Source organism: Pseudophryne corroboree, chromosome 5 (genome assembly GCF_028390025.1).
Source record: "Pseudophryne corroboree isolate aPseCor3 chromosome 5, aPseCor3.hap2, whole genome shotgun sequence".
Lineage (NCBI taxonomy): Eukaryota > Metazoa > Chordata > Amphibia > Anura > Myobatrachidae > Pseudophryne > Pseudophryne corroboree.
Window position 1 is genome coordinate 146,735,302 of NC_086448.1, and position 27,234 is coordinate 146,762,535.

At 43.2% G+C, this 27,234-nt stretch overlaps 1 protein-coding gene across 2 annotated transcripts in view; it reads left to right on the top strand.

The window, feature by feature from the left end:
• DNAH11 (dynein axonemal heavy chain 11) overlaps positions 1-27,234 on the top strand; it is a 561,376-nt gene that overhangs the window by 123,480 nt on the left and 410,662 nt on the right. For both annotated transcript variants that reach the window (XM_063921780.1, XM_063921778.1), the window contains 4 exons: positions 1,499-1,598; positions 16,778-16,989; positions 25,644-25,877; positions 27,009-27,176. In XM_063921780.1, the coding sequence (XP_063777850.1) occupies positions 1,499-1,598; positions 16,778-16,989; positions 25,644-25,877; positions 27,009-27,176 (714 nt within the window). The remainder of the gene's footprint in view (positions 1-1,498; positions 1,599-16,777; positions 16,990-25,643; positions 25,878-27,008; positions 27,177-27,234) is intronic.

A 27,234-nucleotide genomic window follows, 5' to 3' on the forward strand; every position in this document is an offset into this window, starting at 1 on the left:
AATTTGTATCTGGAACAAACCATGATGCAATGCAAGGGGAGCAAATACATTTATATTTTTTCTGTACAGGGTAAATACTGGCTGCTTTTGCATGTAGCCCACAAATGTTAGACCGCTTTAGTTTTACACTGCAATTTAGATTTCAGTTTGAACATAATCCACGCAAGTCATCTCTCACTGATAGTCCAACGTGGTTTTGCCCAGTTGCACAGTAATTTTTTTTTATTTTTGCTTTACTTCCAAATCAGAATCAGGCCCATTGGTCCTAGTGTAATCAGGGAATCTGTGCTAAATGACGGTGCACACATACATAGGGGATGTGGTCATGTCGTGTTGGGATCTTGTTACATCACGTGGGGTCAGTGCTTGGGAGTCTCACATCGCCAGGGAGTGTTCATAGTGCTCAGAAGGCCAGGCCATCCTTAGCTCCTCCGCTTTCTTGAAAACATTCTGTTATTTCAGAGACCAAAAGCTGGGACTTTCCCACCTAAATTGAGACAGTTGGCAGGTATGCACTTTTCCACCATGCACAACTCGTTCCACAATCTTCCAAATAGCCATGCAGATTTTGCATAGATACACTTTACAAACCAAGAACTAGGCATAATTATATGGATAAGCCAGCAGACAACTGTGTGCATTTCTGTGAGATAAAATGTCCTGAGCTTCCATATATACTGTCGTTAGGAATTGAAAATTTCTGGTTTATTCTGCATCTGATCCATCGTTTGACTTTATCACTGTAGGATACAGCCTTTTATAACAATGTATACCAGTGCCATACTTGGCACAAGAGCACCCTGGGCAGTCCGCCATTGCCTCTGTCGGGAAGAAGTGGGGAAGTTCTGAAGGCACCACATAAACTGAGCACAGGTGCTGATTGGGCAGCAACCTTGCCGCTCCCTTGGCCCTGTGCACTTGGTGGCGGCACCGTTTGCACTGCTTTCAGTATGTCCCTGATGTGCATATAATATGGATAACAAAACTAACAGATTAACAGTATGTAAAGTAATTGCACAGAACAATTTGCATATATTCTGTATATCAAACCAGCGGCAGTTGCTGCCCCAGGGCTGCAGCGCCATCCAAAGGCTGCAGGGGGAGCCGGGCAGGACATATGAACATACATATGAAGTTGTATGTAGCATATGTCCTGGCTTCCTTCCCCGGGAATCAGCAGCTGCCGCCGCAGCATTCCACACACTACTCACCCTGCCAGTCATCCTTTAGCCCGCCCCAGAATCCCATTGGCTGGTTTCACAGGAGTCTGGGGCAGGCTAAAGGACGACTGACGTGCTGAGCAGTGTGTGGCATTCTGCGGCGGCTGCCGATTCCCGGGGAAGGAAGCCAGGACCTATGCTGCATACAACTTCACATGTTTGTTCATATGTCCTATCCAGCTGCCCCCTGCAACTTTTGGACCTGGGGCAGCAGCCGCTGCTGAATCAAACATTTAAAAAAAAAAAAAAAATCTTTCAAATTTTCTTCCTCCTTTCAGCTCCAGGCACCTGTCATCCAGAAAATGGCTTCCATCTTGAAGGAGAAAGAGAGCAGTTACTACCCAACATTGCAGAATATAATTGAGGAGGTAAAAAATGGTAAGTCCTTGAACATATTTTCAGAAATATTAAATGCAGCCGTACAACATTTCTAAAAATTAAACTGAAGAAATGGGATTAAATTATAACTGCAAATATAAGTTTAATTATGCCTTTAAATGGACTTTAACCTCTGGGGGTGGAAAGGAGACACAGTGGTTAGCATTGCTATCTCACAGCCATGGCCAGATTAGCAGATGGAGCTACACCTCCAGGCCTCCACCTAAAAATGGGTTCATCGTCATGATAGCATGATGTTGACCAACCATCATTTGTCCACACGGTCAGCAATAAATCCATAAGTATTATAATTGGAGTTCTATTTACCTCACAAAATGGAGCAATTTCCATTATTTTACATATTTAGGGAGACATTGGGGCTGATAGTACAGGGTATGTACATGGCACTGGCAGGGCCGGATTATGCCTTGGGGATGCCCGGGGCACGTAAAACAGTGGGGGATGTATATTAAATTGTGCATACCTTCCAACATGTCCCATTCCAAGAGGGACAAAATGCTCTCTATCTGGACTCTTAATATATGATTCACCTTTGTTGAACTATTTAATTGATAAGAAAGGTACTTTAATACAAGTGATTGCAATCATAAATTAAAACGGAAGTTCAGGTAGAGAGCATTTTATCCCTCCTGGAGAGAGAGAGGCTGACTTACGTTTGAAGCGGTTCTTCCCGCTGTTCGGCCGTCTCTCCCTCGTCTTCGCCGCGCTGGCCCTTACTACAGCTTGGTTCCCCCTCCTCCCTCCTCCCGAGTACCCAGCTTGGGGGGCGGAGTTTCACGGAATGATGCGATTGCGTCGTGACGTCACGACGCACCCGCGTCATTCCACGAAACTACGCCCCCCCGAGCTGGGTACTCGGGAGGAGGAGGGAATCAAAGAGCACAAGAAGTGCCGCGGCGGGCGCCCCGTGCGGTTGCACGGCTCGCCCACCGCAAGAAACGGCCCTGCTCCTGGAATGGGTCATGGTGAGAGGTATAGATTGTGTTTATTAAATTTAAACCAATGGTGTATATTAGTTTTAGCAAATAGTTTAATAATGCCTGGGTACTGTGTATAGCTCCACCTAATTGAAAGACAACTATTTTATAAACTTTTCTTGTAGTGGAACAAAGACAACTTAACCTTAAAATACACATAGAAAGGACTTCCGGTTCCGTTGCGGCTAATTTGAGGCAGGTGTTCTTGCAGCTCCGGTGCCGTCCGCATATTCTACCCTGCTAGGGCTTTTTTAAGCCCACCCAAAACAACCACTGACCCTCCTAGGGACTACGGAGACACCCGGGCACCTCGCTGTCGATGCCTCCCGGCGCTTCGGAGCTGAAGTGAGGGAATCCGGCCACGTCCCTCCTGTGTGCTGCGTGACGGCCCTCCCCGCACCCGACCCCGGCAGCTCTACTGGAGTGCTCTGGCTCCCGTCCGGCTCACCCACCCGAACAGGTGACCCCCCCTACTGAAGCAGCAGCGGCACCCGGTCACCTTGCTGCGGACGCCTCCAGCGCTCCGGAGCTCAGCTAGGGGGAGCCTGCTAAGTACCGCCTGTCTGCTGTGCGGCAGTTTCTTCCGGCGCCGTTCTCGGCATCTCCGCTGTTTTGTTCTGACGGCCATACGGCTCCATCACCCGGACTGGTGACCCTCTCAGAGGCTGCAGCGGCTTCAGATCATCCTGCCGCGAACACCCTCCGGCGCTACGGAGCCCAGGTCAGGTGGTCCTGCCCCGTCCCTCCAATGTGTTGTGATCTGATCTCTCCCGAGGCCGTTCTTTGCACCCTCACTGGCACGCTCTGTCTGTAGCCCAACTCTCCCCTGACTCGGTGTGCAAGCAGCTGATAGCATAACCATCTGTTATATAGCCACGTTTCCAGGTCTCATTCACTAGTGCTTCAGACCATATATAGAAGTACGTGCTGGTATTGCTATGCTGCTGGTAGCGCTATAGCTACTGAAAAGGCAGGTGTGTGTGTATTTTTTGTTGAGTACTGGGGGAAACATCACATTTTTGTTTCAAGCTGTCCTATGGACAGGTATTTAAAGGGACAGATGCCTGGTAAACACCCCCGTTCAGACCGCACTGCACCTAACAAAATGGCTGCCGAGCCGATTGCTGACGAAGACGCTTCTACCATTATTCTTCTCCAGTTGCTGCCACCGGCTACTGCCTCCTCAGCTGCCCTACAACCTCCCACAGCTCCTGATAAAGCCCACTGCCTCTCAGTTCCTCCTCCCTCCTCTTCCCTCACTTATGCAGATGTAGTACAGGCTGTGAGGGAGAGGGTGCAGCCTATGCTAAAGGAACAAGCTGCGGTGAATGCAGCTGCCCTTCAACAAGCAGTCACAGACATTAAGAGCCAATGCAAACAACTAGCCAAACGGGTATTAGCAGTAGAACACACCGCCGGGGAAAATTTCCAGGCCATTTCGTCTCTGCAAGATCTCACTATGCAGCTGAAACAATCTGACACGCAAGTGTGGGCTAAACTCGACGACTTGGAAACTAGGTCACGTAGAAACAATTTGAGGATAGTAGGCCTCCCAGAATCCCTTAAAGGGCCGGCCTTGTACCTTTTTTTGAGACCAACCTTGCCTGAATTGCTTGACATTCAAGACGTTTGTTCAGATCTTGTGATAGAGTGGGCTCATCAGACGGGTCAGCTACGGGACTCTTCCTCCTCTAGGCGTGTCGTCCTGTTTAAGTGCTTAAACTATATACACAAAGAATCCATTTGGTCCGCCTTCCAGCGCAAAAGAGATCTCTCGTGGAATGGCGCGAAAATTCTTATTTTCCAGGACTACTCCCCTGAATTGACACGGCTTCGTAAGGCCTATACCCCAGTGTGCTCGCAGTTAGTCCAAGACGGAATGAAATTCACCCTTCTCTATCCAGCTCGTCTGAGAATCTTCATTGGCACATCCTTTAAAGATTTTTCCTCAGCTGACGATGCGATGGCATATATAAAGGAACAAGTAAACCCGCTGACAGATGACGATACCTGAAAGGACTGCCTGCCTTTTTACCTCGTCCTGTTGGATATCCATATCCTTCGTCATTTACTGCTCAAGGACTTTCTTTTGTAGATGTGCATGGACTTGCTAAGTTCCCACCTTCTTCCTATCATGTTGCTGCTGCTGCTGCTGGGACGTTTCTCTTGGTGGTGATGTATCGAATCTGCATTTGGCACTGACATTCTTCTATTTTCTATTTTGTATTTTATTACTCTCCTTTTTATTTTTTAAAATTTTTTTCAGATTGTTTGAAGTGCTGCATACAATATTTTTGTTTTTTGTTCACTTGGCATCGCGCTGCCGTACCTCTTTTATATTTCAAAATGTTGTTATGGCAAAATTGTAGTTAACTTATACGAATGTGATGGTCACTGGTTCGTTTTCAGAAGGGACTTTTGTTCCCTCTTTAGATTTATAGATAGTGTGGTTTCGGCTAGGAGCTCCGCCTTCCATACGAACTTGCATTCTGATTTACTTTATCCTTGTGAATTGTGAAGTTGTTCTTCTTACCAATGTTATTGGAGTACTTTTTATACTCCTTTGTCTTTTTCTCTTTCTGTTTTTCCCCTCCCCCTCCCTCCTCCCCTTGTGTCTTTGTGTTTTATATTTAGCGAAGTCAGGATTGAGTATTTATCACTAATGTTATATGCTCTATGGCATCGATTAAGATAGGTTCCTGGAATGTGGGGGGCATCCATTCTCCAATTAAGTGTAAGAAATTGCTCCTATATTTAAACAAACTCCATTTAGACCTCGTTTTACTACAAGAAACACACTACTTTCAGAATCATTAAAATTAGCCACTCTAGGATGGACGTTCCTTGCGGCTGCCCCGTATTCCTCCAAAGCTAGGGGAGTGGTTTTTCTGGCAAAAAAACGGCTCCCTATAGAGGTCCACCACACTGACATTGATCCTGATGGAAGATATGTAATAATTGACCTCTCTCTTTATAATTCTCGGTATACATTTTGCAATATACATTATGCCCCTAATTCCCACTCTGCTCCGTTTTTCCGTATGGTAACACGTAAACTAGCCCCCTATATGTCTAATTATTTATTTCTGAGGGGTGACTTTAATATTGTTTCTTCCTCATATATGGATTCCAAATCTTCTGCCCGCAGAAGATCACCCCCTAAGATTGGTGTTCCTTTTGTTTCTCAACAACTCATGCTTATAGATGCATGGAGAGCCCTACACCCTATTGATAGAGACTTTACGTGTCTCTCCGCAGCTCATGGTACACTTTCTCGCATCGACTATATCCTTTTGTCTGATTCCATATTTTCTAATATTATTGATGCATTGAGCCGATGTTTCTTTCTGACCACTCTCTAATATGGGTTTCCTTTTCTTCTTCTTTGAATGTAGGCTCCTACAAACTATGGTGCTTTCCCTCTTATTTTGCTTCTTCTTTGGGTTTTCGCAATAAGCTTGATTTATTCTGGGAGGAGTTCAGACTTGATAACATCTCGATATTGAAGTCGGATCCTATCCTCTTCTGGCAAGCATCTTAGGCGGTGATTAGAGGGCGTATATTTTAGTATGTGTCTCAAGCTAAAAAAGAACGTGCTGCCTCATATAAGCTATTACAATCTCAACTGACTACAGTTTACCAATCTTATAAGACTACCCCAACTCCTACTACTAAGTCCGATTTTATTGTAGCTCAGCATAAATTTGATGGTCTGCTCGCCTTTATGGGTGATAAACAGAATTTTTATAGAGATCACAAGTTTTATAGATTTGGTAACAAAATCGGCCGTTTGCTCTCCAACTTAGTAAAATCCTCAACCCCTACATCCCTTATTCACTCTATACAACGCCCTGACGGCACATTTGCCTTTGCGGGTAGAGACATGGCCTCGTTATTTCAAGATTTTTATAAGGATATATATGCCCAACCCACTAGAGATGTATCTGAAGAGGCTTCCTTTTGGGATTCCATTGACACCCCTTCTATTTCAATTGACGTACAGGACGCCATATGTGCTCCGTTCACGCCCCAGGAAATTGAGGCCGCTGTAAAACACCTTAAACCTATGAAGTCCCCTGGTCCGGATGGATTTTCGGGAGAGTATTATAAAATACTTCTCCCAAAACTTATAGATCCATTAGTCTCATTTTTTAATGCCTTACTGAAAGCTCCGGCTATGCCCAAATATTTTACTGATGCGATTATCCATTTGTTGCCAAAACCGGGCAGGAATCCCTGCTTACCTGGTTCTTACAGACCTATATCTCTACTCAATGTAGATTATAAATTGTTCACAAAGCTTCTTGCAGATAGAATCAAATACCTGCTACCGGGTATCATCCATTCGGACCAGACGGGCTTTATAGTGAGCAGACATTCTTCAACTAACATCCGTAAGGTGATTGCGGCTTCTCATTGGTTGAGCTCTTCTTTAAATCCTGACGCTGCTTTCTTATTATCACTTGACGCAGAGAAAGCATTTGATATGGTTTCTTGGGAACATTTATTTACGACCCTTAATAAATTTAATTTTCCTGATCAACTAATCTCCCTGTTACCTATATTATACACTGGTTCCCATTTCCGTATTATATGTAACGGTTACCTATCAGCCCCTATACCCTTAGGCAGAGGCACTAGACAAGGTTGTACGCTTTCCCCGCTTTTATTTGCTTTGGCCATTGAACCCTTGGCGATTGCTCTCCGTAACCTTCCTGATTTTCAAGGCATTTGTATCGCCCACCATTCCCTCAAAGTTGCGCTGTTTGCGGACGACATGTTACTGTTTCTTTCCAATCCCCTTGTCTCTATCCCAAACATTCTTCGCTCCATCAATTCATTTGGCCTCTTTTCCGGATTTAGGATTAATTATGATAAGTCTGAGCTCTTTCTACTAACCTCTTCTGCATCCGCTCTTCTTACTTCATCCTCTTCTTCTCTATCCTGTCTATATTTAAACATGCTCCGTCCAAGTTGAAATACTTGGGTATATTTTTTTCACCCTCTTTATCTAATATCTATGCTCTACTCCTATTTTGCAAAATATAGCTACCCAATTGAATACCTGGGCGCCCCTCCTCCCCTTAGCCCTAATGGGGAGGGTTGCAGTTCTGAAAAGTATCGTTTTTCCCAAAATTTCTTATCCGCTCCAGATGTTACCCTATGCCCTGACAAAACAGGACCTCCGTTATTGTTAAAAAAAATTTGCCAGATTTCATTGGTCGGGCAAAAAACCAAGGGTTGGCTTTGACTAAACTCAAATTGCGCAAAAGTGCGGATGGGCTGGCTGTACAAGATGTTTCCACTTTTGCCAAAGCTGTAGCATTTAGATACATATTTGATTGGTTACTCTCTCATTCTTCCTACTCTAACTATGCAATAGAACTAACACTTTGCGCCCCATTTGATCTCCGTGCACTGCTTCACACTCCTAAAACCAGCCTCCCTCCTTCTATCCGTACTAACCCTCTTTGTTGGGCTACCTACTTGGAATGGTGGTCTGTCAATAAATCACTTAAAAGAAATCCGGCTCATTCCAAATTTAGTCCATTTTGTGGTAATTCATGTTTTCCTGCAGCTTTAGACAATATACGGTTCTCTCATTGGCAGCATAAGGGCATTGCGTTAATTAAAGATGTATTTGACCCTGGGGGTGTATTAATGTCTTTTTCTGGCTTAATTACTAAATACCAAGTCCCACGCGCAGACTTTATGTATCTTCAATTAAGACATTATGTATTATCCCTATCTCCCTTATGTGACCCATCTCTTGACTTCGACCCTCTTACACATATTATTGAAATAGTTAAGCTCTCATCTTATAAAACATCTTATATTTCCTGGGATATTTTATCTGGATTTGAAACAAAACTTTGGTCATCGACTGTTAAGAGTTGGGAACAGGATTATCTTTCTCCCACTACTCACACGGAATTGACCGGGAATTTTACTAATATCCTCAAGGCACTCCCCTCGACACAACTCCAGGAAACACATATTAAATTTACACATAGAACCTACATTACGCCAGGCCAACGCAAACATATGGGGGTATATGCAATTGCGGTCGAATTCCGGCTGGAATTCGACCGTTTTTTAATTCGACACAATTCGACAGTCAGACACCCTGCCGCCGGGACCCAAATTCGACATATTCAATAAAAAACGGATTCGACAGTCCCGCTGTCGAAAAACGGACCAATTGACGGATATGTGCGTCCTGGATTCGACTTTTTGGACGGCACAAAAGTGTTTAAAAAACCCAGAAAAAAATTGCGTGGGGGTACCCCCTCCTAAGCATAACCAGCCTCGGGCTCTTTGTACCGGTCCTGGTTGTAAAAATACGGGAAAATAATTGACATGGGATCCCCCGTATTTTTACAACCAGCACCGGGCTCTGCTTCCGGTCCTGGTGCAAAAAATACGGGGGACAAAAAGCGTAGGGGTCCCCCGTATTTTTAACACCAGCATCGGGCTTCACTAGTCAGAGAGATAATGCCACAGCCGGGGGACACTTTTATATCGGTCCCTGCGGCCCTGGCATTAAATCACTAACTAGTCACCCCTGGCCGGGGTACCCTGGAGGATTGGGGACCCCTTAAATCAAGGGGTCCCCCCCTCCAGCCACCCAAGGGCCAGGGGTGAAGCCCGAGGCTGTCCCCCCCCCCATCCAAGGGCTGCGGATGGGGGGCTGATAGCCTTGTGTCAAATAAAAGAGTATTGTTTTTTGTAGCAGAACTACAAGTCCCAGCAAGCCTCCCCCGCAAGCTGGTACTTGGAGAACCACAAGTATGTGTGTCAGTATGCATGTATGTAATAAAGTTTTACTTTCATGGTGTCTGTGTACTGTTTTTATTTGGGTATTTTTTTGCAGTAGAACTACAGGTACCAGCGGGCCCGTTTCCCCCCCCCGAATGCTGGTACTTGTGGTTCTCCAAGTACCAGCTTGTGGGGGAGGCTTGCTGGGACTTGTAGTTCTGCTACAAAAAACAATATTCTTTTATTTGACACAAGGTTATCAGCCCCCCATCTGCAGCCCTTGGATGGGGGGGACAGCCTCGGGCTTCACCCCTGGCACTTGGGTGGCTGGAGGGGGGGACCCCTTGATTTAAGGGGTCCCCACTCCTCCAGGGTACCCCGGCCAGGGGTGACTAGTTGGGGATTTAATGCCACGGCCGCAGGGACCAGTATAAAAGTGTCCCCCGGCTGTGGCATTATCTCTCCAGCTAGTGGAGCCCGGTGCTGGTGTTAAAAATACGGGGGACCCCTACGCTTTTTGTCCCCCGTATTTTTTGCACCAACACCGGACGCAGAGCCCGGTGCTGATTGTAAAAATACGGGGGATCCCCTGTCATTTCCCCCCCCCGTATTTTTACAACCAGGACCGGCTCAAAGAGCCCGAGGCTGGTTATGCTTAGGAGGGGGGACCCCACGCATTTTTTTTTCGTGATTTTTAACCCATTCCCACCCCTTCCCACTAAAAAACATGCTCTGATCTCTCCATATTATTTTAGTCAGTAAAAAAAATAAAAAATATTCTCTTAAAAAATATCTAAATAATACTTGTGGCTCCTAATAGACAAACCAAGTAGATAATCCCTTCTAATATAAATAGATATGCTATTAGCAACAAAAAAAACACAAAAAACATGTTTTTACATTTTTTTATTAGATTCCGCCAGCAAAATGAGGCGGACTGAAATTGATGAAATGAATGTCGAAAAGTACGGTTGTCGAATCGTCATTCTTCAATTGAATATACTTTTGTCGAAAAGCCGCATTTTTACTATTGCAGACATGTCGAATTTAACAACTGTCGAATTTCAAAAAGTCGAATCTGAAGCGTCCGTTTTTTTTGTCGAAAAGTACTGTATTGCATTGTCGAAATTTTTTTTGTGTCGAAAATGCCCCGTTTTTCGACATTTGCGGCAATTCGACCGCAATTGCAAATACCCCATGGTCCCTTCAGAATCTGGGAACTGCCAGAAATGCGGGGCTGCTAATGCTTTGTTTTTACATTGTTTTTGGAACTGCCCTAAAATAAAGAAATTCTGGTACAAGGTGTTATGGTTTATCAATTCCACATTTCAGCTTAAGTTGAAGCTGAATTGCAAAGCCATGCTTGGCCTGATCTTCACTGACTGGAACATTCCAGTACATAGAAAACATCTTATCCCGTTATTATATGTGATTCTAACGCTGGGGAAAAAGTTGATTCTTACTAACTGGATTATCAAAGCCCCTCCTAGACTTGATACATTGCGCACACGCCTTACTCGCACTTTATACTTAGAGCGCCAGTCCACTATGCCTAATGTGGAATGCAACATTATACACTTTTACAAAAAATGGGGCCCATTTATAGAATCTCTAGACCCTTCTCACCAACAACATATACTATCTTTGTTTGACTCAACTAAATGGTTTCTATTACGCCGTATTGCTAATGAACCTTAGTATGTTTAGGTGATTTACAAATATCTGTTTTTGTTCATGTTTCCCATTTTCTATTCGGGTTCTGTTTTTATGTTAGCCATGGGATGATATCCTTATTTATACCACCAACTTTGGCTTCGCTCCCTATGTCCCTCTCCTCCCTTCCACTTTCTTCCCTTCTTAGTTTAGTCCCAATCTTTTTCTTTTCTCTCTTGATTGTTTTTTTTTTTATGTTGTATTGTTCTTTTATTGCACAATTTCTATACAGGTATATTTAGAATTTTGCTTAACGGTATGTCTTCAGGATATGTCTTTTGCCACTATCAGGCTGCCCATTTTAGCCTTGGAAGCCTTACATCTGATGTTTTGTTCCTGCCTTAAAAAGATGCTGTTGTTTCTCACCTAGAATATCTTCCTCTCATGGATGGATATGTACCTTGTCGTAGATATGCATTTATGTAATATACCTGTATCTTTGTTATATTTTCTTTATTGTGAAAATCCAAATAAATTTATAAAATAAAATAAAATACACACAGAAAAATAAAATATCTTGTCACATGCAAGAATAGCAGCAGTCTCTGTACTACTTACACACTGGGACAGGACTCAGGAGAACTCTGTGTGTGTCTATCTCTATCTCTAGACCCAAATGGTTTAGTTGCATAACAGTTTACACAGGACTCAGACACCTAGGCGAGGAGGAGAAGAAACTGTCATTCCTGGGTCACTTACAGCTCTCTCCACCCTCCTATCTCTCCTCTGGTCAGAAAGCTCTGTCGGTAGCTCATAAAACATGATATTCCTGTGTCTCTGCCTGCACTGTATACTGTCCTACTCACATTCTGGCTGCTGGTTCTGCTGCTGTTTAAGAGTTAAATCTAGTGATGTCAGTGTGCTCTGGCCAGGGTGGCCCCTGACAAAGGGGGCCCCGGGGTACAGTATGCCCTGCATCCCCCCCTTAATTTGGCTATGGGCACTGGTAACACCCAGTGTTAATTTTGTTGACAAAAATTTTGACTAAAATTATTTGGCAACTACAGTTTATTTCAGGACTAAAATTAGACTAAAATGAAACCTGAGATCTACTGACTAAATATTAACTTAAACCAAGCAAAAAAAAAAAATGGGACTAAGACTAAAATCATTATCAAAGACACTGGAATTAACACTGGAGGTAGGGTTTTAAATTAAATTATATGTTCTAGATATTTGCAGAAAATAAATGACCTGCCGTGAAAGAAATAGGATTGTGCATTGCACTTATTTCTTCTAACAAATTTAAGACATTAATTTGTATATGATATATGGGAGCACTACGGTAAGTCAGACTCAGAATGTAACACATTCTCAGCCTACTGAGTCTAGATTACAAAACAAATAGGTATGTAAACTTCTCAAGTGAATTTTAGAGAAACGACCTTCCGCAAAATCCATCCATTACTGTATTACTGGAGATACACGCTTGTGCAGTAAAGATATATCCATGCGAGGTAGACTCTGGTGTTAGGATTGGGCACGCATGGTGACTGTACATGGGCGTTCTCCTCTGATGATGCTTTTAATACAAGCTCACCAAGTGTGAATCCCAAACAGTACATGTGATAGTAAAATATATTATATATATATATATATATTATAAATACATCCATAGGCCGGCACTACATTCAATCGTGCAACATGCTCCGGTGCTACAATCCAAGACATGCAGACCACCCAAAAGTAGATCGGCACTCGGAGTCAGCAGTAAATCAAATAATGCGTGTATTAAGGTCAAGTACTTTCAGGTTCGCAGACCCGTCCTCAGGACCACACTGCAATTTCTGTTATTTGTTTTGCAGTGTGATCCTGAGGACGGATCTTTTGGCTGGATATATATATATATATATAATTATTATTTTTTTCTTTTCTTCTTTTTTCAAAATCGTCACTCACCCCTCATACTAGTACAGACCCCGGGTGCCCTCAATGTTGGAAAGGCATATAACAAAGACGAGTATGCGGCACTCTCAGCTTGATGTACAAAAAGACAAAGACGCTCAGTGTTGTCTCAACGTTTCAATTCACATACTGGAATTTTCGTCAGGAGATGAAAGAATTAAACAGAGAAGCTTACCTTATATCCCAACACCACAGTGTGTGTGAGCGCTTCCCGCTCGCGGTCCCCGGTGTTGTTTGACAATAAATGGCATCACCCAACCACTAACCATGAGTGAAAGAAAAGTTTGTGAGTTATCATTCATATTCTCTGACAAATTCAGAAAATCACAAATTCTGCTAGGGTACTGTATGTAAACTTATGAGCACAACTGTGTGTATGTATATGTATGATATATATATATAATGTGTGACACTCTTCCTACATGTAATCGCTTGCTGCGTGCATACACATCACAGCAGTGATTACACCCACTTTGCCGCATCTATGTGCAACAGGCTTATATAGCACAATGCATTCCAATGGAAGCAAGTGCATACACACATGCCCGCGAACAGTCGTGGGCGTACTATTCACTTAAGATGAGAAAGGGCACGTGTATGTGTATAATTAAGTTTACTGTAAAAGTAAATCTGGGGCACCCTGTTTGAGAATAAAATGTCTCAAGCTATTCAATTATAGATCCATGGTCAATGGCATAACTACCACGGGTGCAGTTACCGACAGGGGGATTGCCTATGGACCTCACACACAGGGGGAGAGGGAGGAGACCGCATCCGCTTCACCACAACCAGATCATAATTATTCCCAACTCTGTGTGGCAGAGGTTCAGTGTGCGTGGGAACACGCTCACTATACCACACATGAAGAAATTAATTTTTGATCCCACCTTACCATAAAGTTCAGAACGGGGTGTGGCGGAACCTCGCAACCATTTGAGAGGTGCGCCATGTCAACATTAGTAGTAGCCACTGGTGCTGCTCTGGGGCTGGGTTAGGCCTACCAGTAATGAGTGTTGCAGTCGCACCAAAGAAGATGGGAAGTACTACAAGTCCCGGCAGTGTATACTATACGGGACATAATTTACATCTGGAACCCACCATGTCTCACTGGATATGGCTGGAAGTGCAAGCTGCGGTGTGAGGGTGAAAAAGGAGAAGAGAAATCCACTGCCAGCAATGTGCGAAGGGGAATTGTGAAATAAAGAGATTAAGATAGAGGGGAAGATGTACTAAACCTTGAAATGTGATACATTTCATAGTGATAAAGTATGAGAAGGGGTCTGACGAGATTTAAAGGGCATATGGATGGGTCTGGTGGCATATAAGAGGCATGTGGAGGGGTCTGATAGCATCTAAGGGACATGAGGAGGGGTCTGATGACAAATACAAAGCAAGTGTGGGCGTCTGATGGCATCTAAGGGACATGTGGAGGGGTATGAGGCAGAGATAGAGTAGAACTGGCACACTGATAGCAAAAAGTTGTTTACCCCTTTACTAGATTGTCAGGTTGTCAGCAACTGCAAAGAATCCAGCATGTGTACAATAAATAAGTTTTATATTTTTCATATATTGATTCTTTAATTGAGCTTACCATTAGTGTGATAGATACGATAATCATCGTTCTGTGAAGGAAATTATGGGAAGGTTATTACCCAATTAAAGCCCATCAAGAAAATAAAAATATGTCTTTGAAATGAAAGGGACAAAATCTTTTCTTCAGTCATTTCCGACTATGTGTGCCCTGGGATATAGGCATTTAATAATGAGCTCCCATCTGGATTAAGTACTTTGGAGACCTTGAAAGTCTTGTATGTTTCTTTTGTTGGAAGTGTTTTTGTGATTTTGGCACTCCACCATTATTTACATACCACACACGTTCCCACTTCAGCACCACAGGGTGCTTCCTTTCCGGTCATTGTGCTTGAGTTTTATGACAGGTCTTTTTGTCTACTTGAAACTTAGCAAAAAAGCCTTGAAACGCGCAGATCTCTGAAATCCCTACGTAAAATTCCTGTGGAGTCCAGGTATGGAGCCAGATGGCCGGTGCCATGTCCTGTCAAACACTGTCAAGTCTCCATGCATGGTACTTTTAAGGATTTCTTTTAATACTCTCTATGGCTAATTTACTTTATAATAATAGGAATCAATGTCCTGGTAGAAAACATTTTAAGGATTTTTGCGAACCTTGGTGGACTCTGGAAGTAAGCATGAAGCCTGGCTTGCTCGTATTACATTATAGCTTGGAGAATCACTTATTTTGGGTTTTATACACCCCTCTATGTTACTAGTCTTTATAATGGACTGCGGCAGACGGACAGCATTTATTAGCTTAAATAGCTATGTTCTTATTTATTATTTATTTACTAACAGTTTCTTATATAGCGCAGCATATTCCATTGCGCTTTACAATTAGAACAGCAGTAATAAAACAAACTGGGCAAAAACAGACAGACATACCAGTATATTCAATTGAAGTCTGATCCATTCCAACATTCATTTGCCGGAATGAATCCGACCTGGGCTATTCAATACATTCTCAATTCGACTTTAAAGAAAGTCGAATTGAGACGCGGGAGCTGAGACGGGGGAGAGCCGCAGGCAGATAGGGAGAGCAGAGCTGCTCTCCCCTGTCTGCCTGCGGCTCTTCCCCCCTCCCCCCTCGTCTCTGCATCTCCCCGTCCCCGCATCACAGCCGCCGCTCACGGCAGCGTCCACCCGGCTCCAGCAAGCGAGGTCTCGCTTGCTGGAGCCGGTGGCTGTGATACATCCTCCGGCGCTGATCTCCCTGTCTGCCCGCGGCTCTCCCCATCTCTGCTCCCGCATCTCACTTTGACTTTTTTTAAAATCGAATTGAGATGGTCGAAAAGGGGGCCAAAACCATTCGGTTATGGCCCCGTTTTCGACACATGCACGCGGATTGGCAGCTATTCCGCCAATCCACGTGCTTTTCAACAAGTAGAATTCCTCGACTTGTCGAATAATTTGGGGTTAGATTGAATAGGTCGGAACCCCTTCCAACCTAAAAAAGTTCAATTGAATATACCCCATAGAGGTAGGAAGGCCCTACTCACAAGCTTAGAATATGTTTATCATTACACTTTGATAATCTTTAACCTATACTGGTGACAGAGAAATTGGAAGCTTTAATGCTGTTATCAGACCGTTAGCAGATCATCTTATTATCAAAGAGTATAAAATGGAAACAAACAATCTCTCTACTGTAATGGGCAAACTTTTTAACAGAAAATGAATGTAAGGTAAACGATGATAGGCCATTTTTGCAAAGGAGCTATATCAGGGTGATTTTTTATAAACCAATATTTTAATACAACCTAGTATGGAACTAGAATATCCGAGTATCTTCATTCCTCACCTGGGTCAGAGGATACAATACAGATTTTTTATTGCACATATTGCTCATTGCTGCTGTGGATCGGATTTACTTTAATTAAAAACTCCAAACTCTTATACCTTGCCTTACATGCCCTTCCCTCCATCAGGCCTGGCGAGAAAACAGCTGAGTTGCATGGCAGGTAGACTATGCATGTGTACTTTTTGCCACCTCTTAATCTAGGCACCCAATAAGCATCGTCTGCCCAGGTATGATCTATATTATAAAAATAACTTGCAGTGAGGTCATTATTTTCCAACTGAAAAATGTGATAAAGCAAATGGAAAGAAACTGCTCAAACAATCTTGAATATGCTGTATCTGCTAGTAGTTTACTCACATAAATGACGAATTGTAGTATTCCATGCATAAATGTCATTAATGTATGTTTGTTTGTTTGTTTGTTTTGTTAAGCACTTGTTGAAGCTGAAGATATAGACCTCCATCTGAGAACACTAGGACCACTGATAAGGCAATTAGAGGAAACAGATTTCCCCCAGGTTCATGTTTTAATTCCTCCACTGTTCCACACGATTTGCCTGATCTGGAGTCACTCCTCATTTTATAACACTCCTGCACGGATCATTGTTCTACTGCAAGAGTTCTGCAACTTGCTCATTGATCAGGTACTGTCTACTCTAAATATGTATATATAATATATTTAAAAACCTTGGCTAGGTCGATGCATTTAAAATAAGGGGTATGGGTCGTTGGGTCGACACACATTAGATCGACATGCATTGGGTCAACCACTAAAGGTCGACATGCACTAGGTTGACAGGGTCGTTAGGTCGACATGTGCAAGGTCAAAAGGTCAACATGGTTTTTTTTACTGTTTTTGGTGTTGTTTTCTTCGTACAGTGACGGGGAACCCCAATTAGTGCACCGCGTCCCCTCGCACCTCAGGCAAGGTGCCTTTCTGAGCTCGACACAGATTACGATCCACGTGGACTACTAATGGGAACGGTAAAGTATGAAAAAGGTCAAAAAATGAAAAAATTGTGAAAGACTCATGTCGACCTTTTGACCGGTCGACCTTGCACATGACGACCGAGTGAACCTGTCGGCCTAGACACCCTGTCGACCTAGTGCACGTCGACCTTTAGTGGTCGACCCAATGCATGTCGCCCTAATGCATATCAACCTAACGACCGCAACCCAAAATAAGTGTTATGTTAAATATAGAATGTATTTTGTGGTAAAAATCAGTTTATTTTTCATTTTGTTTTGTTTAAACCACCTTTTAACATCTGGTTTTGTTGGAAATATTGAAGTTTTGGACAATTTAAAAGCTGCAATCCCATGGCAACAAAATAAGGTGTTTTTTGTAACATAAGCCACTGTAGCAGACTATGAGAAGAATGTTTGTGTTTATTGACTTTACTTGTTTTACTAATTTCTTCAATTATTTAATGACTTCTGATTCTGGACAACCATGGCAACCACAGTCGCATGGCCTACAATGTAGTAAAGAGATAAGCTTTGGAAGCCCCACTGCACTGTAGCATTCACCTAATTTCCTCTCCGCCATCATATGGCTAGCTGAAAAGCGTTATTCTTAAAAGATGGACCATTTTTGTTTGCACTCCGGAGGGATTTTTAAAAGGTCATAATTTATAATAGAACAGCTGATAAAAATGACTATTATATAAATACATAAACAGTACTTAACATGGGCATTGAGGTAGGCTTTAGAAGCCAATAATGCAAGGATAATTTCATAAATGTTTGCCTAATTCTTGTCATACTCTATTCTAGTATATATTGCAGCCAGCCCAAGCAGTGTCAATAACTCTTAAGGGAAGCACAACAAACCTTCAGGTAGTAAACTGTTTGCATAGTGACCAAACGACTACTGTAGTGGGATCGCTGCTCAAGCTCTCGGGTGCCAACTATGACGCCATACGTGCGGCATGCCTTGTCTACTACAGTAGTTATCAGTGGCCGCTCTCAGTGCTTACTCAGTAGAAGGAGCACTGTATACTGTGGGTGGACTGAAACTGGGAATTAATAAAATAAAAGTACTAAAGCTTGGGACCCCAGACACACAAGCCAGTGTTACGGCGCGGAATAAGATCTGCAGATCTGCACTGGCCACCCAGTTAATATGTTTCCAGGGGAGAGTCAGTTAAAATGTATGTTTAAACAAAAGAAAATACTTATATCTACTAAGGTATGTATTGTTTGCAAATAAATGTCACCATTCTGAAATACTTTTTTTGTATTTGTGGTAAGGTTAATGGGTAATTTGTTGTTTATCAATTACCATATTGTGATCCCTGCATAATCCATCTGAAGACATACGTCAAAGTGACACTAGAATTTAGGAAAACTGATGATCTTTGTTTCTCTACAAAAGATAGGGGCTTGCTTCAAAACAAGTTTTTTATTGGTTTGTTTAGTATTGTATTGGGTCAGGGAAACCTGTTCCTTACACTGTGGAAGAATATTCTACCAGATCGGTGATCACCATATATGCGGCGAGCACTGAGCTTTGGCTGAGTAGAAGTGTCAGACAGCCACATGGTCTTCAGCGCATACCTTTGCACAATTGTACATGTTCAATGTCTGTACCGCTAAGGACACTAGTTCTAGGCGTAAGGAGTTACTCACTGCAACTCTGTGTACTTACCCACCCGAAGGGGAGATTTGGAAAGTCCTCATGGACCATTGGGATTTTTATACTTACTGTACGTTAAATCAGAATGTGTCTAATTTTCAGGGATGAAGCTCTTCAATCTAGTCTCTCTTCAATCTAGTCTGTTTAATGTGTGAACTGATTAGTAGCATTCCCTGAAGGAAAGGGGTATCCGGTCTATAGATCTACACTGAATAGGTCGGCCACAAGTGGCCGCCCTGTATAACGTCGACAGGGTCAAAAGGTCGACATGACACTGGTCGACGCAAGTTTTGGTTTTCAACTTTTTCATACTTTACCATCCACGTGGAGGATGATTGGGAATAGTAACCCAGCCATGTGATGGGATGCGGTGCACTAACGGGGCTTGTTAGTGGTGGAAAAGTGACAAACCCCCTCTACCCCCCCCCCCCCCCCAAAAACAAAAAACTGTCTACCTTTTTTGTGTCGACCATTTCCATGTCGTCTTTCTGATACTCAATCTTTTGACCCTGGAGACCTTATCCACTGTCTACCTATCCCATGTCAATCTTTTGATCCTGTCGACCATTTAGTGTAGCTCTAATAATATACACCCCAGGATGGGCATGGCATATAAAAAGTTACAAATTATATAAAGTGGCAACATCCTAAAGAAGGCTTTGTTCCTTGGTACAGTGTTCCACTATGGCAGGGGTGGGGAACCTTTTTTCTACCGAGGGCCATTTGGATATTTATAAAATCCTTTGGGGGCCATACAAAAATTCTCAACTTAAAAAATTACCCTGCCCCCCAGTAGGTCTGCACCTTAGAGGTACTGTGTGTGCGCGCCGGAGGCACGCGCACCCAAAAAATGGATGTGGCCAGTTAAAATGGGACGTGATACACATATGCCCCCAATAGTGCGGTGCCAGATCCACAATTGCCCCCACAGTGACAGGTATACAAATGCCCCCACAGTGCCAGGTATACAAATGCCCCCACAGTGCTAGGTATACAAATGCCCCTCACAGTGCCAGGTATACAAATGCCCCTCACAGTGCCAGGTATACAGATGCCCCCACAGTGCCAGGTATACAGATGTCCCCACAGTGCCAGGTATACAGATGCCCCCACAGTGCCAGGTATACAGATGCCCCCACAGTGCCAGGTATACAAATGCCCCTCACAGTGCCAGTTATACAGATGCCCCCACAGTGCCAGGTATACAAATGCCCCCCACAGTGCCAGGTATACAAATGCCCCCCACAGTGCCAGGTATACAGATGCCCCCACAGTGCCAGGTATACAAATGCCCCCCACAGTGCCAGGTATACAGATGCCCCCACAGTGCCAGGTATACAGATGCCCCCACAGTGCCAGGTATACAAATGCCCCTCACAGTGACAGTTATACAGATGCCCCCACAGTGCCAGGTATACAAATGCCCCTCACAGTGCCAGGTATACAGATGCCCCCACGGTGCCAGGTATACAAATGCCCTCCACAGTGCCAGGTATACAGATGCCCCCACAGTGCCAGGTATACAGATGCCCCCACAGTGCCAGTTATACAGATGCCCCCACAGTGCCAGGTATACAGATGCCCCCCACAGTGCCAGGTATACAAATGCCCCCCACAGTGCCAGGTATACAGATGCCCCCACAGTGCCAGGTATACAGATGCCCCCACAGTGCCAGGTATACAGATGCCCCCACAGTGCCAGGTATACAGATGCCCCTCACAGTGCCAGTTATACAGATGCCCCCACAGTGCCAGGTATACAAATGCCCCCACAGTGCCAGGTATACAGATGCCCTCCCCTCTCCTCCGTGCTGCTTACCGTGGGACACGGAGGAGAGCACGGCTGTCGGGTGGAAGCGGCGGCGTGTAGTACTTCAAACCAGCCGCCGGTTCGAGAGCCAGTTAGAACTCGCGGACCGGCAGCCGCGGCTCCTGATTGGCTGCCGGTCCGCGAGCTCTGATTGGCTCACGGACCGGCGGCTGGTTTGAAGTACTACACGCCGCCGCTCCCACCCGACAGCCACGCTCTCCTCCCTGTTCTGACAGCTGAGACACGCTGCCGCCGGACTGAGCGGCAGCGTGTCTCACTGACACAAGCTGGTGGGCCGGACCAAACGGCTTCGCGGGCCGAGGTTCCCCACCCCTGCACTATGGAATCAGAGAAAAGGCTGTAATGTAAAGGAGAAAATATATATATTTATAATAGAATCCTTCTGCCATATAAAATGTTGGTTGGTGATGTATGGTTGAAGTTATGGCTAATTTTGTAGGAAGCTTCAGAAATTCTATTTACTACCACATGAGATTCTCCATGCATCACAATAGCTTTTTTGCTCTTATTCAGCAAATATCATCTCTGACCACTTCCTATCCATCATGTACAATCGCTTTGTGAGCAACAGACCGTACAACACCACGTGTCATAGGTGATACATTTGCTTTTCTTACTCTAAGGGGGAGATTCAAATGTTTGAAAAGTCAGTTGGGAGTCTGTTTTTCCCCCGTCTATTAGATAGGAAAAAACAGACACCCAACTGACTTTTCAAACATTTGAATCTCCCCCTAAATATGTATTGAAAATGCAAAAACACAGGCCAACTGTCTGGTGTGACAGAAGGTTTCCAAATGTTATGCTTGTAGCTTTTAATACAGCAAGGTTTACATACTCATCTCTATATCATTTGTATGGTTTCGGTATGTTATGTCGACAATTATTGGGTGGCATCTGGGCGATGTTTGAAGTTGAACTGGCAAAGCACAGGTGTCTGGAAATGGTTTATATAGGGCTCACTGTACTAGGATTGAATAATAGAGCCATGTGAGAATTGAGTTTCTGTAACGGTAGAGGCTAGATCCAAGTGGCCTAAGGGACCTTCTCCGTCAGGGGGAGGAGCCACGACACAAGGGGGAGGAGCTACGCCAGCGGTACAGTTGGTCTAGTATCCACACCACCAACTATTACCTTTAGTAATTAGGTGGCGAGCGGAGCGAGCCACCGTGCCCGAAGCGTGGCGAGCGAAGCGAGCCCGCGAGGGTACTTTTCGGGTACCTTGTTCTGCCGCAGCTCCTCCCCCTGGTGACGGGTCTCCTCCCCTAGGTACGTCAGAAGGTCCCTTCTCCCACTCCAATATAGAACCAACCTTTCTGTAACTGGCTGTAATAGTATCAGCTGACCTCAGGCAATGCTGGGTGAGTTAGGAAGGTCTAAGAACCTGCAGTGTGACACTTGGTACTCCAAATCAGCAGCATATTAGGAATACTAGCAGCTGGGAGGGTAAGAGGACTTTGTCGGCCCCATATATTTGGGAGCAAGACTGGCATACTTATATAGTGTGGATCATTACAATAAGTACCACCAGTATCATACATATAACACAGAGACAGAATATGGACAAATTTAACAATTGGATATGGAATAACTTACTAACCGGATATACTAGTATTTTTTACCAGCTTGGAGCCTTTACTAACAGCTGCGATTCCTTGGATTTATTAAGCAAACTACAATAAGTGTGGATGTTGTTTATAATTTATGTTTGTCTAATCGAAGACTGATACTGAACATTAGTTTATATTTATAAGGCTCAAAACTGTGAATTAACATATATTGGGTCAGATTTAACAACGAGTGATATCTTGTTATCACTGATTTACGAAATTACGAATGATAAATGGTGCACCAGGCAATCAGCTCCTGACATATTTTTTAAAGACATGACAGGATCTAATTGGCTGGAGCACCATTTATCGTTCGTAACAAGTGATAACAAGAATATCACAATATCACTCATTGTCAGATCTGTCCCTTAATATTTTATCACCAACACCATTATATATTTTCTATTAATGTATTCATACTATTATTTTTAATTTGTTGTTTTCTTAATTGTGATACAGCCATATGCTTTTTTAATATATGACTTGTGCATTAATCTACTATATAAAAGTGAAAATGTGTCCTTCTGTCTTTCAATACAAAACCACAGTTTTACAAGCGAGGATCGTGAAATTTTACATACAAGCGTATTAAAACACAGCGGAGGCAACTAAAAAATGTTGAAATCCCTAGCACCCCTAGGGGGGGGGGGGGGGGGGAGAGACAGCAGAACAGAGTATATCAGGAGACAGCATAACTCCGGAATTGCTGGAGCAATGTACTCAAAAATTGATACACATATGCCTTACAATCTGGCAACAAACACTGCGGGGGAAGACACCCCTAGGGGTGAGGCAGCAGCACTGAGTATTTCAGCAGACAGCATAACTTTGGAATGCCTGCAGCAATTTACAACAAACTTGGTACACATATGACTTACACTCTGAGAACAAACACTGTGGGGGTAACACACCACTGGCACCCCTAGGGGTCAGACAGCAGCACAGAGTATATCAGCAGACAGCATAACAGTGGAAGGGCTGGAACAATATACACCAAACTTGGTACACATCTGACTTACAATCTGGGAACAAACTCTGTGGGGGTTAGACACCCCTAGCGGTGAGACAGCAGCACAGAGTATTTCAGGACAAAGCATAACTCCCGAATGCCTGGATTTGCAATCTGGAAACAAACACTGTGAAGGTAACACACCACTAGCACCCCTACGGGTGAGGCACCAGCACAGAGTTTTTCAGCAGACAACATAACTCTGGAATGCCTAAAGCAATTTACACCAAACTTGCTACACATATGACTTACACTCTGGGAACAAACACTTTGGGGGTAACACACCACTAGCACCCCTAGAGGTGGGCCAGCAGCACAGACTATATCAGGACATGCATGATATGTCAGTGATGACAGGGCTGCATGTGACAGGGGCAGTGACATGATGTAAGGAGGGGAATGGAGGTAGCACAAACCCACACACTGAGAGTTATATAGTGGAAGTAGCACGGTCCCCCAGCAGCACAGAGTATATCAGGAGATACATAATGTGCTGTGCTATATAAGAAACTATAAAAAACGATAATTTCACAGGGGCAGTGACTTGATGTGAGGAGGGGAATGGAGGCAGCAGGAAGACACAGACTGGGAGTTGTATAGTGGGAAGAGCAGGGTCCCTTGGGGAACCAAAAATGGGTCTGGCCACTACACAAAGTGTGTCCGGGAAGCAAGATATGCCTATATACTAGATCTCCAACCAACATAAATTAACTAACAACTATCATTAAAATTTACCATCCTCATGTTGTAGTGAGGCACGGGTATTCAGCTATCTACAATGTTATTTATACTGTGTATTTAATATTTACATTTATTTTTGTAAAAATACATTCTTAAAATCCCGGGCAACGCCGGGTACTCCAGCTAGTCTACTTTATAAAAGCGAAAATCTGTCCTTCTGTCTTTCTATACAAATCCAGTTTACAAGCGAAGATTGTGACATTTTACATACGAGCGTATTAAAATACGGTGGAGGCAACTAAAACAATTAGAAATCCCTAGCACCCCTAGGGGGGCAGACAGCAGCACAGAGTATATCAGGAGACAGCATAACTCCGGAATTGCTGGAGCAATGTACTCAGAAATTGGTACACACATGCCTTACAATCAGGAAACGAACAGTGTGGGGGCAAGGCACCCCTAGGGGTGTGACAGCAGCACAGAGTATGTCAGCAGACAGCATAACTGTGGAAGGCCTGGAGCAATTTACACCAAACTTGGTACACATCTGACTTACAATCTGGGAACAAACTCTGTGGGGGTTAGACACCCCTAGGGGTGGGACAGAAGCACAGAGTATTTCAGGAGACAGCATAACTCCAGAATGCCTGGACCAATTTACAACGAACTTGGTACACATATAACTTACAAGTTGGGAACAAACCCTGTGGGAGTAAGACACCCCTAGGGGTGAGGCAGTAGCACAGAGTTTTTCAGCAGACCGCATAACTCTGGATTGATTGGAGCAATTTGCACCAAACTTGCTACACATATGACTTACCCCCACAGTGTTTGTTCCCAGAGTGTAACACACCCCTAGGGTGTAAGGAGGGGAATGGAGGCAGCAGGAAGCCACAGACTGAGAGTTGTATAGTGGGAAGAGTAGGGTCCTTTGGGAGACCAAAAAGGGGTCCGGCCACTACACAAAGTGCGTCAGGGAAGCAAGAGATGCCTATATACTGGATCTCCAACCAACGTAAATTAACGAACAACTATCATTTTAATTTACCATCCTCATCCTGTAGCAAAGCACGGGTATTCAGCTATCTGCAATGTTATTTATACTGTGTGTGTTTAATATTTACATTTATTTTTGTAAACAGACATTCTTAAAATCACGGGCAACGCCCGGTACTCCAGCTAGTAAATTATATATATATATGGTTGAACACCACTTCCTTGGTTAACTTTGTTTACACCCCTTTTTTCTGTTATGTACTTATCTGAGGGACTGTTCTCAAATACTAGTTTTACTACACACTGTAGATGAGAGGTATTAATTATTCATATAGCAATAAGGTCATACAAGTATGATTGTAATGGTTTTGGATATGACCTGCAATGAGTAATATGATGTATTGTTAGCCTGGGTTAATGCATCTGTTTTGTTGTGATCGTGTTTTATTTAACTATACATTATTATTAATTGGCAGACTGTGACCTTTATGTTCCTTTCCTAGCACGAAATCTCATGATTGCTCATTAAATTCTAGGTAAAATTGTACCTTTCACCGGAAGATCTTTTCAAAGAGGAAACGGAGGAAGCACTGGAACACGTACAGATTGCAGTGAATGTCTTCAGGAGCTTCAAGCTCTCGTTTCAGAGTCACAGAAGCAATCTGGGGTCATATTACCCGGATAGCAATGCATTCAAACCTTGGGATTTTCGCTCTCAACTAGTATTTGCCAGATATGACAGATTTCTTGAGCGCTTAATAAAGATCGAGGTATTTCATTCTTGTTATTGTGTCCTATTCAGTTGTAAGCATTAAACATATGTTGATATATACTTTGACTTGCAAATGAATGGAAAACACAATTTGCTCTGTTATATAAGAAATATATTCTACTTAAAGTAATACTCTAATTATTTTAATTACGTCTAATAAAAATAATTATTACCATTTCACACAACCAGTGACCAAAACAATTATGTTTAATTAATTCATTAATTAGATAGATTGGTAGATATTACATTGCTGGCTTAAGCAGTGCATACACACTGATTGATATCGCTAACGATATCGTTCAGTGACATCATCCTGCCACAACCCCGAACATGCAGTTTCTGACGATATCGTCAGATTGACCTGCATGTACGGACGATAGGCAATATCGTTAACAACCCGCGGGAGCGCGTTTTGTTAATGATGTTGGGTCGTACATTTTGGACGATTATCATAACGATATGTCGTTATCATCCACATAGTTTAAAAAAATCGTCTCGTGTGTATGATGCTTTAAAGTAACAAATGATAAAGTCCTAGATTTATCAAGCCTTGAAGAGTGATAAATTGCACGGTGATAAAGTACCAACCAACCAGTTCTTAACTGCCATGTTACAGGCTGTGTTTGACAAATGACAGTAAGGAGCTGATTGGTTGGTACTTTATCACCGTGCAATTTATCACTCTCCATCGCTTGATAAATCGGGGCCAAAGTCCCATACACACTTTTTGTATCGTCTTTATTATTTGATGAAAGGTAACATTTTCTGTATTGTTATGTTTGTCTATTTATTCTCTAATCTCATGAAATTAGTAGTTTATATAAAGTGCTCACAATCCGCTTTTTAGAAATATTTCACTTTGAAGGAATTTTTTTTCAATAGTTACTTATTCACTTCCCCATAATTGTGCAAATATATCAGTAGCCTGAAGCAAATGTCAAAGTACAGTATAATCTTCTCAAAGTATATTAACAGTAGTTTTATAATTTGATATTGCTAATGCCAACTTCCTTCGCAACAGTTTTCATAAATGTCTTATGTATTAGATGGTTTATGCAGATTATAGTAATTACTGAATTGCATATTGATATATGATGCTAATATGTAGATATATTGTTGGTCATTTTAGGACATTTTGAAAACAATTCTAGAGTTTCAAAAACTAGAAAAACTAGAGTTTGGAGGAGGTAAGGGGAACATACTGACTGAACAGATCATACATCTTTATGAAGACTTTGTCGAGAAGTGCAAAGTGTTCCAAGAGAGCACGCTAGATCCTACGGATTACACCAATATGGTATTGTCTTCCTAATCTGATCACTGTTTTATGCAAGTTAATGTTTGATGCCAACTGT